At 53.5% G+C, this 19,409-nt stretch overlaps 1 protein-coding gene across 2 annotated transcripts in view; it reads left to right on the top strand.

Annotated features, from left to right (window-relative positions):
• Positions 1–3,397: 3,397 nt before the first annotated feature.
• slc12a4 (solute carrier family 12 member 4) overlaps positions 3,398–19,409 on the top strand; it is a 91,347-nt gene continuing 75,335 nt past the window's right edge. Inside the window, exon 1 of one of the 2 annotated variants that reach the window (XM_070438759.1) lies at positions 3,398–3,442. In XM_070438759.1, coding sequence (XP_070294860.1) covers positions 3,439–3,442 — 4 coding nt within the window. In that variant the 5' untranslated portion in view covers positions 3,398–3,438. Of the gene's footprint in view, positions 3,443–16,315; positions 16,480–19,409 lie in introns of those variants that run through there. The other variant, XM_024137255.2, reaches the window with a different exon arrangement.

Below are 19,409 nucleotides of genomic sequence, written 5' to 3' on the forward strand. Positions count from 1 at the left end.
GTGAGAGGGCTGGGGGCATCCCATGGACCAAGTATTGCCGTTTGCGTCTTCTGGCACAGTATCTTCACACCTAGCGCATAATGGATTTCTCACATATGCACAACATTCATTCAGGTACAACCATGTAACTAGGCCTAGACCCCTACACAAAGCAGAGTGCAACAATATTCCGTAGAGGCTAGTGATGGTTGGTAGCAAACTATATAACTGGCCTAACTAACAAACTACTCTCCACTGTCTGCCCAGTCTTCTCTGGCCAGCTTTCACCCCAGGTAAGGATCCTCTTTTTCCACCTAAAGAGTCAGCTTGACCCAAACTATTATAACTCAGAAAAACTCTATACCGCTCCAAACAGATGTTCTGGAAACAATCACACACACTCTATCCCCAGGGTTGTGAATTAACAATGAGTTGGAAAACAAACGTTGCACAAACCAAATATCGTTGGTTGGCCATTGATGTTCAAAAACTTTCTCCAAATATATTTTTTTCTCAAAAACTTGTTTATTATTTTTGGAAACAAACCATTCAAATGGTTTGTTTTTTCTTTTTTGAGAAAAAATAGAATAGGAACAATCAACAAGAGTACATCTGCCAGTTTAAGCTAACTGGAGGAACTAGTAAGTGCCAACAATGTGGTGTTGTGGCACTCCCTGAAACTCCCAGAGGGCTGAACGGTAAACTGGGGTACTGTGCTACAGCCAAGGGTGACTGGGTGTCAGCTGGAAGAGCAAGAAGACCCTACAGATACAGTCAACTCCAAAATTATTTGGCAAAAAAAATACTATCAAAAACTGTTGAGGGCCTCCCGAGTGGCGCGGTGGTCTAAGGCACTGCATCGCAGTGCTAGCTGTCGCCAGGTGTACTGTGTTTCCTCCGACACATTGGTGCGGCTGGCTTCTGGGTTAAGTGGGCATTGTGTCAAGAAGCAGTGCGGCTTGGTTGGGTTGTGTTTCAAGGACGCACGGCTCTCGACCTTCGCCTCTCCCAAGTCCGTACGGGAGTTGCAGCGATGAGACAAGACTGTAACTACCAATTGGATACCATGAAATTGTGGATAAAAAGGGGTAAAATAAAAAACGTAACTGTTGAGCGTGAAAAACCCAGCAGCGTTGCAGTTCTTCATACAAACCAGTGACCCTGGCTCCTACTACCATACCCTGTTCAAAGGTACTTAATGGTTTTGTCTTGTCCATTCACCCTCTGAATGGCACACATACACAATCCATGTCTCAATTGTCTCAAGGCTTTAAAAAAAATCCTACTTTAACCTGTCTCCTCCCCTTCATCTACAGTGATTGAAGTGGATTTAACAAGTGACATCAATAAGGGATCATAGCTTTCACCCTGGATTCACCTGGACTGTCTGTCATGGAAACAGCAGCTGTTCTTAATGTCTTAATATTTTGTACACTCAGTGTATATTTCATGCTCCCCAAAATATGTTTGAGAATTTTTGTATTAATTATTTCATTAAACACAATATATTTCCTAAGCAATTGTATTAGTAAAAAAAGATATCATTTTAAAATGTTTGTTGAGCATACAATATAGCTCAGTATTTGTATAATTTATTTTATACAGTCTTTTTTGCTCATCTTTATCAAGGGTGTCAATCATTTTTGAGGTGACTCTATGTCACACCTCTATGTGCAATGCCTGACTGGGGGGTGGTGGACTCTGTAGGGGGGCATAGATGTACAGCACCTCCTAGGCTCCATCTTAAATATCAACACATGAATCAACATGTGTATACACTCAGATAGACACTAGGTCACTGTCCTTTACAGTCAAGGGAGGGTCCTACTACTTACAGTGTTTAGCACCCATCTAGATTGATTGACAGACACTCGGCACACATGTTCTTAGTGGGAACCTCCAGGCAAGAAAAGGGTGAAACACATAAGTTAATCTTTCAGTGTTTGTTGTCTGTATTATTAAGCCGTCAGCGCAAAGGAGAACACGCGCCCATCTGACTCCTCCTACCTTCCTGGTGAGATAAATAAAAGCCATTCAATTGCAGCGTGTCAATTAGCCTGTTGTTGCTGTCAGGGATGACCTTTTCTTTATGGCCCTGGCCAGCACTGAGGCCTCTCATCTGTCTGACCGCTCGGTCCAGCCACAGCCCCAATGACCAGCCACATCTCTGCAGGAGAGGAGACCAAACCCGATTACAAACACTGATCGCCTGCAATCTAACCAGACAGGTTTACCCCCAGGTAGGGTTGGAATGGATACGGTAATATTGAGAGAGATGCAGAACAGACTGAGAAAGAGAGAGAGTAGGAGAAAAACAACACCAGACAAGACAACAACAATGTGATTTAATTGATTTMAATTGTGATTAAAATTAAATGGGCTCTGTACATTTGAAAAGGTTAAATTCAATTGAAGGTAGAAATCACAGCTGGCAATCACGGTCTGTCTAACAGCAGGCTTTTAATGAACCTGGTCCCCAATCATTTATCTGGAGGTGCGGTGGTGTGTGTGTCTTGTGTGTTGTGTGTGTGTGTTGTGGGTGTGTTGTGTGTGTGTGGGGTGTGTTGTGTGTGTGTGTTGTGTGTGTGAGAGAAAGAGATAGAGAAATTGCATCTCGGTAGTAGACACTCTTCATGCATCGTTCTAGGGCAACAGACATCATGTTGACAGTTATCAACTGACAAGTCACAGCTATGATCTAGACCTGTTACTTTTGTCATGACTTTCTCTTATGTATTGTATGTTGAAGTATAGGTTCCATTTTATTTAAGAAAACAATGAGGACCAATATGATCCAGTGACATTTAGACCTCTCCTAGATTCCCAATCCTTCATCTTTTGAATAATTATTTCCCCAGGCTGTGTTATGTTATCAAAACTTTTTACTGAATGAAACATATTAGTACTGGATAACACCATGATCTCCATCTATTGTTCATTGTCAGCTCCTGACTGCACTGTAATGTCAACGAGGAGCATTAAGTTCATCTTAAAAGTCCCAGATTTACTAGTTCAATGAAATATTACAATCTAACTGCTATACATGTTGAGTTGAGTCAAAGATACTCTGTGGTTGAGCGAGTAAACCCTTTCTTCTCTAACAGATGTGTGGTTTTAACATGATAAAGTGTATGTAAATACCTCCATCTAGTGGTTAATTTAGAACTGCGCACCTGTTTATTGTTCTGGCAGGAGACTATGGGAATACAGTATCGCAATATTGCATACTCCTTGCGCCCTCTTTCCTCTCTCCTCGTCTCCTTCTCAAAACCTATTGGATGAGAGTGCCAGAAGTCCCTCCCCTCTGACCTTCTCCTCCAATGGGTTTTGAGAAGGAGGCAAGGAGAGAGGACTCGAGGAGTATGCAATTGCGATTTTCTCTATGCCCGCAGTGACCATTGACGAATTAGGAGTCAGGGTGGAGAATGGCGAGAACAACAATGAACAACATTTTGATCAATGAGTTAGCGACGCTCACATAACATTAAAGTGATGCTCCAGAACTTTTGTATAATTTCAGACAGTAGTTTTGAAAGTGGTGCTCATGTTTAGGTACTACAGTACGTCATCCAATTGTGTAATACGTCATCCATTTCGCGTGATATGTTGGTGAATTTTTTTTGCAATTCGTATATTATGTTAGGAATCCAATTCGTACCATATGTTACACATTTGTTGTGCTTAAAATCCCAGACTGCATTTTTAACTCAAAGTTGTGACATGGGATTTACACTAAACACCGATTGACATCTAGGCTTACTGTTAATGATGTAGAAGTCCTATTGTTGACCTCTAGGCTTACTGTTAATGATGTACAAGTCCTATTGTTGACCTCTAGGCTTACTGTTAATGATGTAGAAGTCTTATTGGGGGGGAAATGCTCTTGACCACTTTGAATAGATTTGCCCACTGGCATGTAGACTTGTGTGTTCACAACAGTTGGTTTTTAGTCTCACCTATGGTAAACATTGCTTGAAGTTTACTTCTCAGTTGGTAGTGTCAGTTGTATGACATAATTCCCAGAGTTTGTTTAATCTTGTTAAAGATAAAACAAGCCTTTGTTGTCTAAAAGCAATAGTTTGTTTTAGTATGGGCCTTTCTTTAGACATATCTGTTATGCACAGAATTCATTCAGGATTGTCAAGGTACTGTACTTTGTTATTTATCCAAAAGAGGGCGCTAGAAGATGACACAGACAACTAATCAAGAGCTTTTGGGTCTGCCAAATCAAATGAAGAAAGGTGAGTAAAGGTGAGAGTAAATTGTGTCGAGAGTATGCTTGTGTGTGTGATCAATTATCTCCCACACATGGTTTTGCTGCTTGTTCAAAGCTTCTGTTTGCACTCTAACCATACGTTTACAGTGGCCTTGCTCTAACCCCCTGATCTGRACCACATCACACAGCACACTTTCATAGCTCTGCTCTACCCTGAGAAAATGCTACACTAGGTCTATACAAGAGATTGTGTAGTGGAGAACTATYTCCAGCAGCTCCTTTAGTCAAGTCCCTTCCTGCTGTGAATGTCTGTACATAAGCTGACCCCTGTTTACAAGAACTCTTTCCCCATGACTGGGTCACTGTGAGTGAGCGAGCTGAATGCGTCTGTCCCTGGCTGCTTGGCTGCCTAGTGTTCACTGACGCCGCACTTACCGTACACCAGGGGTGTCAAACTCATTCCATTGAGGGCCTAGTGTCTGCTGGGTTTTCTTTTTCTTTTCTTTCAACTAAGTCCTAGACAACCAGGTGAGGGGAGTTCCTTACTAATTAGTGACCTCATCAATCAAGTACAAGGAATGAGTTTGACATGTGCCACACACAGTGAGCTGAAGCTGGGGTTGTGCCTAGAAGCTGGGGCTGGAGCAGTGGCTGGGGCTGGAGCAGTGGCTGGGGCTGGAGCAGTGGCTGGGGCTTGGCTGGGCAGTCTGGGCAGTCTGGGGCAAAGCCTTATATGGCCTTTCACTGGCATCCCGGTGGCAATTACACTCCAGGACAGGCATGGTAAATGCAACATAGGCGAGTAGTTAGGAAAAACTTCTCTACTACGTCAAAGGCTTCTGTCAGTGGAGACTGGAGAGAGAGAGAGAGTCTGTGTGAAGAACTAGGAAATGTTTGATGGGGAGACACAGAGGTGACAATTAGTTTAGAGGGCTGGGTAATACTACTGAATGAATGAATTGTGAGTAACTAACTTGTTACCATACTGTTCCATGTAATCACTTTATTCCGTTCTGTAAAGTAAAGTGCTACCGAATGTTCTACAAAGGACCACCGCTTTCATTCGGAGTAATATTTTGTCAATGTATATTTAGCAGACCTGGGTTCAAATACATATGTATTTGAGTATCTGGTATTTAAAATATGTTCAAATACACAGCCCAAAACAAGTACCTTTATTGGAGTATTTTAATGGTTACTTGTAAAAACGAAAAAGTCTGCCAAAATGTATATGACAGGATTTTCAAATACTTATTTCAAATACTATTTCCAAATACCTGCATGGGAGTGTATTTGAATCAGTGTATTTGAGTATTTCAAATACTTTCCAAATACATAAACATTTTCAACTACTTGTCTTTTCAAATAAAATATATCTGAATACTTACTTCGAATGTATGTGAAAGTAATTGAGATATTTGAATTAGTATTTGGACTCAGGTCTGATATTTTGACCCAAAAAGGTCTATTGAAACAGATTCTGTATTACTGAATTGAACTTAAAGACACAATGTTCTGCTTATAATTGTTACTAGGCAGGCCAAAGTACAATATGTGACATTGCCAGCATTGCCTGGATTACGCAAGAAAGTCAGACTCCGTTTCATTTCCAAACACAGTCATTGAACCATAAACTGAAAACTGTCAGATAGAAGGGGGTAAATATGTAAACCCATGACACCCACTACATAATATAATAATAATAGTATGTGCCATTTAGAAGATGTTTTTATRCAAAGTAACTTACAGTATTGAGTGAGCGCAAACATTTCCGTACGGGTGAGTCTTGTGACCCCAACGAGAATTGAACCCATAACCCTGGTATTGCAACTTGTAAGTGCCATGCTCTACCAACTGTGACACCGTTTTCTACAAAGGCCCCAGAAGTCCAAAGAGAGAAGAAGAGTAGAGCTCAAATGACTTAAAATAGGATGTTTAATGGGCCTCTGTAATTACAGGCTGCTGTAGGCCCTGTGATCTGTCTTCCTGGGGACTTCTGGTTTTCAGTGAAAGAGGGAAGGAAAGAGATTACGTTATTTAAGGTTAGTTCCCCTGATATCTTAAATAGATGCCATGAAACGCACAACTAAAATGGCCTGTTCTGGATTATGAGTAAAAATGTATTAGTAGGCCATTTATATGTACAGTAGGCCTTCATATTCTCACCTTTAATTTACAATGTTACTTTAATGTCACAGTACCCTACATTTCACTTTAAATTTATGTCAAACAAAAAACTATGATTACAAAGTTAAACAAACCATGCAACTCTAGGCACAATGACTACTTTTAACAATTTCCAAAGAAAATTTTACAAAAACACATGTATTTGAAGAACAGTGCAGATGCAAAGTTTGGTAATCATCATTGTTTTTTGTTTGACATACATTTTAAAGTGAAAAATTGGATTCTCAGCATCATTACTGTGGAATTACCTGTAGGGTTAAGCTTACTACATGATAGCCTTTAGCCGTACCCTTATCCTACTCCTCTGTTCCTCTTGTGATGTAGAGGTTAACCCAGGCCCTGTGTGTCCCCAGGCGCTCTCATTTGTTGACTTCTGTAACCGGAAAAGCCTTGCGTTCATGCATGTTAACGTCAGAAGCCTCCTCCCTAAGTTTGCTTTATTCACTGATTTAGCACATTCCGCCAACCCTGATGTCTGACCCATGTCTGAATCCTGGCTTAGGAAGGCCACCAAAAACTCTGAAATTTCCATCCCCAATTACAACATTTTCCGTCAAGTTTGAACTGCTAAAGGGGGCGGAGTTGCAATCTACTGTAGAGATAGCCTGCAGAGTTCTGTCCTACTATCCAGGTCTGTGCCCAAACAATTCGAGCTACTACTTTTAAAAATRCATCTCTCCAGAAATAAATCTCACTGTTTCCGCTTGTTATAGACCCCCCTCCGCTCCCAGCTGTGCCCTGGAAACCATATGTGAATTGATTGCCCCCATCTATCGTCAGAGCTCGTACTGTTAGGTGACCTAAACTGGGATATGCTTAACACCCTGGCCGTCCTACAATCTAAACTAGATGCCCTTAATCTCTGACAAATTATCAAGGAACCTACCAAGTACAACCCCAAATCCGTAAACATGGGTACCCTCATAGATATCATCCTGACCAACTTGCAATCMAAATACACCTCTGCTGTTTTCAACCGGGATCTCAGCGATCACTGCCTCATTGCCTGCGTTCGTTATGGGTCCGCGGTCAAACGACCACCACTCATCACTGTCAAACGCTCCATAAAACACTTCTGCGAGCAGGCCTTTCTAATCGACCTGGCCCGGATATCCTGGAAGGATATTGACCTCATCCCGTCAGTAGAGGATGCCTGTTTGTTCTTCAAATGTGCCTTCCTCGCCATCTAAAATAAGCACGCCCCTTTCAAAAAATTCTGAACTAAGAACAGATATCGCCCTTGGTTCACTCCAGACTTGACTGCCCTTGACCAGCACAAAAACATCCTGTGGCACACTGCACTAGCTTCAAATAGTCCCCACGACTTTTCAGGGAAGTCAGGAACCAATATACACAGTCAGTTAGGAAAGCGAAGGCTAATTCCAATAACTTTTGGGACACTGTAAAGTCCATGGAGAATAAGAGCACCTCCTCTCAGCTGCCCACTGCACTGAGGCTAAGAAACACTGTCACCACCGACAGTGTTTGGGGCGGCAGGTAGCCTAGTGGTTAGAGTGTTGATTAGTAACCGGAAGGTTGCAACATCGAATCCCCGAGCTGACATGGTAAAAATATGTCGTTCTGCCCCTGAACAAGGAAGTTAACCCACTGTTCCTAGGCCGTCATTGGAAATAAGAATTTGTTCTTAACTGACTTGCCTAGTTAAATAAAGGTAAAAAAATATGTCGTTCTGCCCCTGAACAAGGAAGTTAACCCACTGTTCCTAGGCCGTCATTGGAAATAAAAATTTGTTCTTAACTGACTTGCCTAGTTAAATAAAGGTAAAAAAAATAAAATAATTAATCCACGATAATTTCAATAACCATTTCTCTACGATTGGCCACGCTTTCTACCTGGCTAGCCCAGCCAACAGCTCTGCACCTGCTGCAGCAACTGGCCCAACCCCCCCTTGCTTCTCCTTCACCCAAATCCAGACAGCTGATGTCCTGAAAGAGCTGCAGAATCTGGATCCCTACAAATCAGCTGGGCTTGATAATCTGGACCCTCTCTCTTTAAAATTATCTGCCGCCATTGTCGCAACCCCTATTACTAGTCTGTTCAACCTCTCGTATCGTCCGAGATTCCTAAATATTGGAAAGCGGCTGCGGTCATCCCCCTCTTCAAAGGGGGAGACACCCTGGACCCAAACTGTTACAGACCTATATCCATCCTGCCCTGCCTTTCTAAAGTCTTCGAAGGCCAAGTGAACAAACAGATCACCGACCATCTCGAATCCCACCGTACCTTCTCCGCTATGTAATCCGGTTTCCGAGCTGGTCACGGGTGTACCTCAGCCACGCTCAAGGTCCTAAACGYTATCATAACCACCATCGATAAAAAACAGTACTGTGCAGCCGTCTTCATCGACCTGGCCAAGGCTTTCTACTCTGTCAATCATCGTATTCTTATCGGCAGACTCAACAGCTTTGGTTTCTCTAATGACTGCCTCGCCTGGTTCACTAACTACTTCTCAGATAGAGTGCAGTGAGTCAAATCGGAGGGCCTGTTGTCTAGACCTCTGGTAGTCTCTATGGGGGTGCCACAGGGTTCAATTCTCAGGCCGACTCTTTTCTCTGTATATATCAATGATGTTGCTCTTGCAGCTGGTAATTCTTTGATCCACCTCTACGCAGACGACACCATACTGTATACGTCTGGCCTTTCTTTGGACACTGTGTTAACAAACCTCCAAACGAGCTTTGATTTCATACAACACTCCTTCCGTGGCCTCCAACTGCTCTTAAAACACTAGTAAAACTAAATGCATGCTCTTCAACTGATCGCTGCCCGCACCCGCCTAGCATCACTACTTTGGACGGTTCTGACTTAGAATATGTGGACAACTATAAATACCTAGGTGTCTGGCTAGACTGTAAACTCTCCTTCCAGACTCATATTAAGCATCTCCAATCCAAAATTGGAATCTAGAATTGGCTTCCTATTTCGCAACAAAGCCTCCTTCACTCATGCTGCCAAACATACCCTCGTAAAACTGACTATCCTGCCGATCCTTGACTTCGGCGATGTCATTTACAAAATAGCCTCCAACACTCCACTCAACAAATTGGATGCAGTCTATCACAGTGCCATCCGTTTTGTTACCAAAGCCCCATATACTACCCACCATTGCGACCTGTATGCTCTCGTTGGCTGGTCCTCGCTACATATTCGCCGCCAAACCCACTGGCTCCAGGTCATCTATAAGTCTTTGCTAGGTAGAGCGCCGCCTTATCATAGCTCACTGGTCACCATAGCAACACCCCCCCCCGTAGCACATGCTCCAGCAGGTATATTTCACTGGTCATCCCCAAGCCAACACCTCCTTTGGCCGCCCTTCCTTCCAGTTCTCTGCTGCCAATGGATGGAACGAATTGCAAAAATCACTGACTTTGGAGACTTATATCTCCCTCACTAACTTCAAGCATCGGCTGTCAGAGCAACTTACCGATCGCTGCAGCTGTACACAGCCAATCTGTAAATAGCCCATCCAACCTACTACCTCCCTCATCCCGATATTTGTTTATTGTTTTTTCTGCTCTTTTGCACACCAGTATTTCTACTTGCACATCCTCATCTGCACATCTATCACTCCAGTGTTAATTGCTAAATTGTAATTACTTCGCCATTATGGCCTATTTATTGCCTTACCTCCTTAATTTGCACACACTGTATACAGATTTTCTATTGTGTTATAAACTGTACGTTTGTTTATCCCATGTTGTTACGCACGCCTCTGTGAGGAGGGAACAACTCAACTCTCCGTGAAGCGAAAGAGGTATGGACCGTAGGTGCGAGTAAGGATGACAAAAAGGCAGAATGTGGTACCGTTTACAAGGACTTTATTCCTTTACACGGTAATATGGGGAAAAGGGGCTGGACAGAACCAAAGCAAAGAAAGTAAATGTCAAAGCTCCCCCTCTCCTATCTAACCTGCCTACCCACTACCTATCTTAGCACCACCTGGTGCACTAACCAAAATACAGTGGGGTGGTCCGCCCAGGTCTTACCTAGTGTGCCTAGACAGTCAATATACTATGGGTATATGTATGCCAGCGGGCCTCTTGCCTAAGCACTCCCTAGGTGCCTTCCCCTTCCCCCCTGGGAACAAATGAAACAGAATATCAAACAATCTCTCAAACAAACTAAGAAATAAAGGACATCAAATAATCTCTGAGTAACAATCTCACACAGAACATACCAACTGCTCCCAGCAACAACTAACACAGTACATACCAACGACCAACATGCTATAACCCTCAGCCATCAACCTTCTCTCAGCAATGATCTATATCACATTCAATCTCTCCAGCAATGATCTCAGCCTGCCCATCATCTCTCAGCCTGCCCATCATCTCTCAGCCTGCCCATCATCTCTCAGCCTGCCCATCATCTCTCAGCCTGCCCTCATCTCTCAAGCCTCGCGCGCACATCATACTCTTCTTCTGAAACGCGAACAGAACCACTGGCTAGTTAGCTTTAGATGACAATGGTAAATTACGAGACAGCTGGTACTCCGTCTTGACCGACGAGGACGGCCGGGGTCAGCTCTCACCGTCAATTCAATCAATGCATGGGGGCCCGACAACAATCAGCTGCTTGTGGGAACTTTTCAGGGAAGCCATCTCCTGAACACACACACACTCAAATCACAGAACTACAACACAGAAACTGGGAACGTAACAACATGTGTAACCTGTGTTGTTGTTCTGTCGCACTGCTTGCTAGCTTATCTTGGCCAGGTCGCAGTTGTTAAATGAGAACTTGTTCTCACTGGCCTACCTGGTTAAAATAAAGGTGAAATATATATAGTTTAATTTTTAAATAAGGTAGATTTGGAAAATAAAAGGGACCTTAGCGAGGAGTGCCAAAGACATGAAAGCGCATGAGGTTTTTCTGTCCAGCTGCAGTCTGTTACTGATGCTTTGGGTGGGTCGTTGTGGTAAAGGACGCTGTAAGATTCGTTAATGTTTATTTTACTGTATACAGTAATGTACTGTATAATTTTACTGTATGTATTACAGCTATAATGCCTAAAAGGAAAGCAGAATAATTTATATCGTTTAGGCCTATAGTTTAGGAATACAGAGGATGTTGCTGTCTGTTCCTCAGGTCAAAGGCTGATATTGACATCACATTATGTTGTTTGTAGGAATAGGAGGTGGAGAGTTCGGGTAGTTCACTGTGTCAAATTTTCCTCTCTTATGCCAAACGCAGGGGTGTGTTCTACACACTTTCTCTCTGGCACACCTCTCTCATCTCTCTTTTTATGTTATTTTCTCTCTCGTCTCTCTCCGTCTCGCTCTCTCTCACTCCTCGTCTCTTTTATCTCTCTCTCTCACACTCTCTCTCAAACAAAACCGGGTTTATTTGATTATTTTCCAAACTGCCACGTCTCAGAGTTGTGTGTTTTGGTAAAGACCCACAATACACAGAGAACTGTGTGTGTGTGTTGTGTGTGTGTGTGTGGTGCTGTGTGTGTGTGTGTTGTGTGTGTGTGTGTGTGTGTGTGTGTGTGTGTGTGTGAGAGAGAGAGAGATGTTCAGTGTGGAGAGAGTCAATTAACAACATATCATGGAATGGGTCTCCCTGCTGTCCCCTTTTCTGCCTCTCTCTCAGTATATGACACTGAGTATATGATATGAGTCAGTGGTGCTGACGACATGGGACACTGAATTGTGTCTCAGAGTTCCTCTCCTCCCTTGCCAGGACTGAGTATCCCAGGCTACATCTCTTTTAATTCACACAAGCGCCCAGGAGGGCCACTAACCGGGGGGGGGGGGGGGGGGAGGGGGGGGGGGGAGGGGGGCGGGGGGAGGGGGGGGGGGGGGGGGGGGGGGGGGGGACGAATGGTAGAGTAAAGGAAAGATCCCATTCAACCACAACGAGAGGCGAGAAGCGCGGGAGGGGGGGAAGGGGGGGGGAGGCGAGGGGAGGGAGGGGGGGGGGGGGGGGGGGGGGCGGGCGGGGGGGTGGGGGGGTGGGAGGGGCGGGGCGGGGGCAGGGGGGGGGGAGGGGAGGGAGAGGGGGGAGGGGGGGGGGGGGGGGAGGGGCAAGGAGGGGGGAGGAGGGGGGGGGGGGGGGGGGGAGGGGGGGGCGGGCGGGGGGAGGGGGGACGGGTGGGGGGGGGGGGGGGTTGAGGGGGGGGGGGGGGGGGAGGTGGGGTGGGGGGGGGGGGGGTGGGGGGAGAGGGTAGGGTGGGAGGAGGGGGGGGGGGGGGTGGGGGAATAAGGGGGGGGGGGGGGGCGAGGCGGGTGGGGGGGAGGGGGGCGGGGGGAGGGAGGGGGGGGGTCCCTCCGGGTGGGGGGTGGGGGGGGGGCGGGGGGGGGCGAGGGGGGGAAGGGCGGGGGGGGAGGGGGGGGGGGAGGGGGGGGGGGGGTGGGTGGGGGGGTGTGGGGGGGGGGTAGGGGGGGGGGGGGGTGGGAGGGGGGGGTGGGGGGGGGAGAGGGGGGGGGGTGGGGCGGGGGGGGGGGGGGTGGGCGGTGGGGGGGGGGGGGGTGTGAGGGGGGTGGGGTGGGGTGGGCGGAGGGGGTGGGGGTGGTGGGTGAGGTGGGTGGTAGGGGGCCAGGAGGGGGGGGGTGGGGGGTGGGGGTGGGGTGGGGGGGGGGGGAGGGGGGGTGGGGGTGGGGGGGGGGGGGGGGGGGGGGCGGGGAGGGGGTAGGGGGGGGGGTGGTGGGGCGGGTGGGGTTGTGAGGGGTGGGGGGGCGGGGTGGGGGGGGGGGGGTGCGCGGTGGGAGGGTGCGAAGGGGTGGGTGGGGGGATGGGGGGGGGGGGGGGGGAGGGGGTGTGGGGGGCGGGGGGGAGGGGGGGGGGGGTGGGGTGGGGTGGAGGGGGGGTGGGGGGGGGGTGGGGGGGGGGGGAAGGGGAGGGGAGAGGGGGGGGAGGGAGGGGGAGGGCGGGGCGGGGGGGAGGGGAGTGGGGTTTGGCGGGGGGTGGGGTGTGTGTGGGGGGGGGGGGGGAGGGTGGGGCGGGGGAAGGAGGGGGGGGGGGGGTGAGGGAGGGGGGGGGGGGGGGGGAGGGGGGGGGGGGGGGGGGGGGGGGGGGGGGGGGGGGGGGGGGGGGAGGGGGGGGGGGGGGGGGGGGGAGGGGGGGTGGGGGGGAGGGGGAGGGAGGGGGCGGGGAGCGGGGAGGGGGGGGGGGGGGAAGAGGGGAAGGGGGGGGGGGGAGTGGGAGGGGGTGGAGGTGGGAGCGGGGAGGGGGCGGGGAAGGGGGGGATGGGGGGAGGGGGGGGAGGGGAGGGGGGGGGGGGGAGGGGGGGGGGGGGGGGGAGAGAGGGGGAGGGGGGGGGGAGGGGGGGGGGGGGGGTGGAGGAGGGGGGTGGAGTGGCGGGGGGGTGGGAGGGGGGTGGAGGGGGGGGAGGGGGGAGGGGAGGTGAGGGGGCGGGGGGGGAAGATGAGGAGGGGGGGGGAGGGGCAGGGAGCGGGGTGGGGGGGGGGAGGGGAAGAGGGAGGGGGAGGGAGGGGGGGGGGGGGGGGAGGGAGGGGGGAGGGGGGGGGGCGAGGGGGGGGGGGGGGGGAGCGCAGGGGGGGGTGTTGGGGGGGTGAGGGGGGGGGCGGGGGGGAGAGGGTGGGGGGGGGAGGGAGGGGGAGGGGGGCGGGGCGGGGGGGGGGGGGGGGGGGGGGGGGGGAGGAGGTGGGGGAGGGGGGGGGGGGGAGGGGGGGGGGGGAGAGCGCACACGGGGGAAGGGGGGGAGGAGGGGGGGGCATGAGGCGGGGGAGGGGGTGGGAGGGAGGGGGGGGAGGGGGAGCGGGGAGGGGAGGGGTGGGGGTGAGGGGAGGGGGGGGGGGGGGGAGGTGAGGGGGGGGGGGGGAGGGAGAGGGGAGGGCAGGGGGGGAGGAGGAGGAGGGGGGAGGGGGGGGGAGGGAGGGGGGGGGGGGGGCGGTGGCGTGAGGGCGGGGGGGGTGGGGGGAGGTGGGGAGGGGGGGTGGGGGAGGGGGGGGGGGGGGGGAGGAGGGGGGGGGGGGCGGAGGAGGGGGCGGAGGGCGGGGGGGGGGGGGGGGGGGGGGGGGGGGGGGGGGCCGTCCGGGCGACGTGACGACGGCCGGTGGGTGGGGGGGGAGGCGGGAGGGTGGGGAGGGAGGCGGGAGGAGCGGGGGGGGGGGGTGGGGGGGGGGGGGGGGGGGGGGGGGGGGGGGGGGGGGGGAGCGGGGGGAGGGGGGGGGGGGGGGGAGCGGGGGCGGGGGCTGGCGCAGGGGGGGGCGAGGCGGGGGTAGGGCGTGGGGGGTGGGGGCAGCGGCGGGGGGAGGGGGGCGGGGGGGGGGGGGGGGGGGGGGGGGGGGGGGGGGGGCGGGGGGGCGAGGGGGGGGGAGCGGCGGAGGAGGGTCGGGGGGGGGGGGGAGGGGGGGGGGGAGGGGGGGGGGGGCGGGGCGGGGGGCGGGGCGAAGGGGGGCGGGGAGGGGGGGGAGGGGGGGGGGGGGGGGGTGGGGGGCGGGGGGGCGGGGGGGGGGGGCGGGGTCGGGGGACGGGGGAGGGGCGGGGGGGCGGGGGGGGGGGGGGGAGGGGCGGGGGGTGGGGGGGGGGGGGGGGGGGGGTCGCGGGAGGCGGGGGGGGGGGGGGGGGGGGTGGGGGGGGGGGGGGGGGGGGGGGGGGGGGGCGGGGGGGGGGGGGGGGGGGTGGAGGGGGGGGGGGGGGATGGGGGGGGGGGCGGGGAGGGGGGGGGGGGGCGGGGGGGCGGGGAGGGGGGCGCGGGAGGGGGGGGGGTGGGTGGGGGGGGGTGCGGGGGGGGGGGGGGGGGCGGGGGGGGGGTGCGGGGGGGGGGGGGGGGCGGAGAGGGGCGGGGGGCGGCGGGTGGGCCGGGACGGGGGCGGGAGGAGGGTTGCGGCGGGCTGGGGGGTGGGATGGGGGGGAGCGGTCGCTGGGGAGGCGGGGGGGGGGGGCGGCTGCGGGGCGGGGGCGGGGGGGGCGTGGGGGGAGGGGGGGGGGGGGGGGCGGGGGGGGAGTGGGGTAATGGCAGGTGGGCGTGGGCGCGGCCGCCGGACGGGGGCGGAGGTGGCCGGGGGGGGGTCGGGGGGGATGGTGGGGGGACCGATGTCGGGGGGGCCGCGTACATGGCATCGGGGCCGCGGCCGCCCAGTGCCGGGTCTCGGGGACGGGGTCGGGGCTGGGCGGGGTACGTGCCGGGCGCCGGTGTCGGGGCGGGCCCATGCTTTGTGGGGCGCCGGGGCTCGGGGGGGCGGTCCGCCGCTGGCCGGGCGTGGTACTCACGGCGTGTGCAGGGGGGTGGTCGCTCGAAAGGCGAGTGACGTCGGGGGTCTGGATATGTGTGCGACCGCCGTGCGGGGGTGGCGTGCCTGCGGGGGACCGCCGGCGCCGGGGAGATCGGCGCGGCTGGCTGGTCGGGTCCGGAGCTGCTGGGCTGCGGCGGCGGGGGGGCGAGTGAGGGCGGAAGGCAGGGCGCGGAGGGGGGGGGGGTCCGACAGTCGGCTCGCTGGCGCGTGGGGGGGATGCGGGCGCGGGTGGAGTGAGAGGGGTGGACGCGCCATTCTGGCAGTCCACCGGCGTCGGGCGCGGGGGAGCCCGGCGGGCTCGGTCGGGGGGGGGGGGCGAATGGGCGGGGGGAGGGGGAGGGCGGGGGGGGGAGGGGGGGGGGGGGGGGGGGCGGGGCACGGAGCGAGGGGGGCGAGGCTCGACCGCGGGGCGGGGGAGGGTGAGGGGCGGCGGGCGGGGGTGATCGGGCGAGGCGGAGGGGGGGGCGGGAGGGCGCCTGGTTGGGCCGGGGCTTGGTAGAGGGGCAGGGCCAATGGATGGCTAATGCGCTAGAGGAAGTAGAAGCGTATTCAGGTGGTTAGCTGGGAATTGCTGCTGAGATTTAGTAGGAATAACTGTGCCAATGGGAGTTCAGCTTGGCTGATCTTAAGTTGGAGCAGGACAGCCGCTATAACGTCTAGCTGTTTGAAAGATATCCACGAGATTATAGAGGAAATATATTAAAGTAGTTCAGGCCTAACCAGCGGATGAAAACATGCCCCATTTCACAGTGGTACCGGTGGAGGACAGCGCTACGTCCAACTATGACAGTCTGGAAGGAATTAACTGGGTGGACTACAGAGACACAGGACAGGGGGGACACCCTGGACATCTAGACACTGTCAGCTCTGATGGTGAGTCTCTCTCTCTCTCTCTCTCTCTCTTTTGCTCTTTCTCAGACAACAGACAACTGTTCCTCTCAACTCTTTACAAAGTAGAACAACATAGTTGTCTTGTTAACTAAGAACTGCTTAGAAGAACAGACAGACAACTGTTCCTCAACTCTTTATAAGCAGGTTGTCCTATTTACTGAGAGAACTGTCTAGAAGTGTGAAGTTAATGAGATGTTTTCTATAGTGTGTTGTTATGAGTGTGACCTGAGGAGAAGTTGTGGGAATGCTTTACATTGTCCTGGGGGCTGGCTGGGACAGAACAGCTGGTTGTATGTTTACCATGGCAATCCTCCAACCTACCTGGCAGATTTACTTTCCTGGCAGACAGTTCTCCAGCCTATTTTTGACAGCTCAGGGAATTTTCTGGGGGGTGTTATTGTGGGATTTCAGAGATTCAGGACAGACTCAGGAAGATTACCCCATCATGAGCCCCCTCATGCCAAATATGTCTGTGGTGACAAAGGGAAAATAATTGGAAGGAGGAGGGGGTAGAGGGGGCGGAGATGCAGGGGGACCAGCCCTGCTTAGGCCTCAAGTGTTCCATCTGACAAAAGATGGAGCACTCTTTGTACAAGCGTTTATTTCTTTTCACACACAGGGGTTGAGCAGGCTGTTAAACCAGTGWGAAACKGCTTTTTCTTTCTCTCAGTRMATCTCGGCTGTATATRTAGCTCTAGTCCCTCTTTCAGTTTCTCAATTRGCTTCTGTATCAAGTARGAGAAAGTGGATAAACCACTCCTAGGTGGAGAGGAGAGGAGTTTGTAGCCAGGGGGCAGGATTATATGAGACTGCTGATATGCAAGGCTGACATGGGAACCGACCAGGCGTGAGTCTGTTGTATGAGGGAGAGAAAGGAGAGCTTTAAAAAGGGAGCTGCCTCGTAATGAAGCACCCACACACAACCACAGGCTGGCCGGCCGGACACACAGACCTACCCCTGCCTGGCCTTCCATCCATTACTGCCAGGGTAATGAATACACCACCATCACAGGCTGGCCAGCTGGGCACACAGACCTACCCCTGCCTGGCCTTCCATCCATTACTGCCAGGGTAATGAATACAACACAACCACAAGCTGGCCGGCCGGACACACAGACCTACCCCTGCCTGGCCTTCCATCCATTACTGCCAGGGTAATGAATACACCACCATCACAGGCTGGCCGGCCGGACACACAAACCTACCCCTGCCTGGCCTTCCATCCATTACTGCCAGGGTAATGAATACACCACCATCACAGGCTGGCCAGCTGGGCACACAGACCTACCCCTGCCTGGCCTTCATCCATTACTGCCAGGTAATGAATACACCACCATCACAGGCTGGCCAGCTGGGCACACAGACCTACCCCTGCCTGGCCTTCCATCCATTACTGCCAGGTAATGAATACACCACCATCACAGGCTGGCCGGCCGGACACACAGACCTACCCCTGCCTGGCCTTCCATCCATTACTGCCAGGGTAATGAATACACCACCATCACAGGCTGGCCAGCTGGGCACACAGACCTACCCCTGCCTGGCCTTCCATCCATTACTGCCAGGGTAATGAATACAACACAACCACAGGCTGGCCGGCCGGACACACAGACCTACCCCTGCCTGGCCTTCCATCCATTACTGCCAGGGTAATGAATACAACACAACCACAAGCTGGCCGGCCGGACACACAGACCTACCCCTGCCTGGCCTTCCATCCATTACTGCCAGGGTAATGAATACACCACCATCACAGGCTGGCCGGCCGGACACACAGACCTACCCCTGCCTGGCCTTCCATCCATTACTGCCAGGGTAATGAATACACCACCATCACAGGCGCTGTACACAGTACTGAGTTATAGAGGAAGTGGGTGCTCAATGTTCTGGCCTGGGATGAATTACTATTGTTTCCAAGATAGTTACTATTGGTTGAGCAGTTTTATCTCTCCTGCAGAAAATGCGTGGGCAGGGAGAATGCGTGGAGGAGAATGCGTGAGGCAGAGAATGCGTGGGCAGGGAGAATGCGTGGGCAGGGAGATGCGTGGCAGGAGAATGCGTGGGCAGGGAGAATGCGTGGACAGGGAGAATGCGTGGACAGGAGAATCGTGGACAGGGAGAATGCGTGGCGGTAGGGAGAATGCGTGGGCAGGAGAATGCTGGTCAGGGAGAATGTCGGGACAGGGAGAATGCGTGGACAGGGAGAATGCGTGGACAGGGAGAATGCGTGGGCAGGGAGAATGCGTGGACAGGGAGAATGCGTGGACAGGAGAATGCGTGGGCAGGGAGAATGCGTGGGCAGGAGAATGCGTGGACAGGAGAATGCGTTGGCAGGAGATGCGTGGGCAGGGAGAATGCCGTGGGCAGGGAGAATGCGTGGACAGGGAGAATGCGTGGGCAGGGAGAAGCGTGCCAGGGAGAATCGGGACAGGGAGATGCGTGGGCAGGGAGAATGCGTGGCAGGAGAAGGTGGACAGGGAGAATGCGTGGACAGGGAGAATGCGGTGGACAGGGATGGCGTGGCAGGGCGAATGCGTGGGCAGGAGAATGCACAGGAGAATGCGTGGACAGGGAGAAATGCGTGGACAGGGAGAATCGCGATGGACAGTGAGAATGGTGAGGGAGAATCGCCGTCGGCAGGGAGAATGCGTGCGCAGGGAAGAATTGCGTGGGCAGGGAGAATGCGTGGCAGGGAGAATGCGTGTGCAGGAGAATGCGTGGGCAGGAGAATGCGTGGGCAGGGAGATGCGTGGCAGGGATATGTGGGCAGGGAGAATCTGTGGCAGGATAATGCGTGGACAGGGAGAATGCGTGGTAGGGAGAATGCCGTGGCGAGCTGAGAGAACTCGACTTGGCATGGAGAATGTGTGTGTTATACGGTGTGCGCGTGCACGTCTCTATCTCTCTCTTCC

This window comes from Salvelinus sp. IW2-2015, unplaced genomic scaffold (genome assembly GCF_002910315.2).
Source record: "Salvelinus sp. IW2-2015 unplaced genomic scaffold, ASM291031v2 Un_scaffold1140, whole genome shotgun sequence".
Classification (NCBI taxonomy): domain Eukaryota; kingdom Metazoa; phylum Chordata; class Actinopteri; order Salmoniformes; family Salmonidae; genus Salvelinus; species Salvelinus sp. IW2-2015.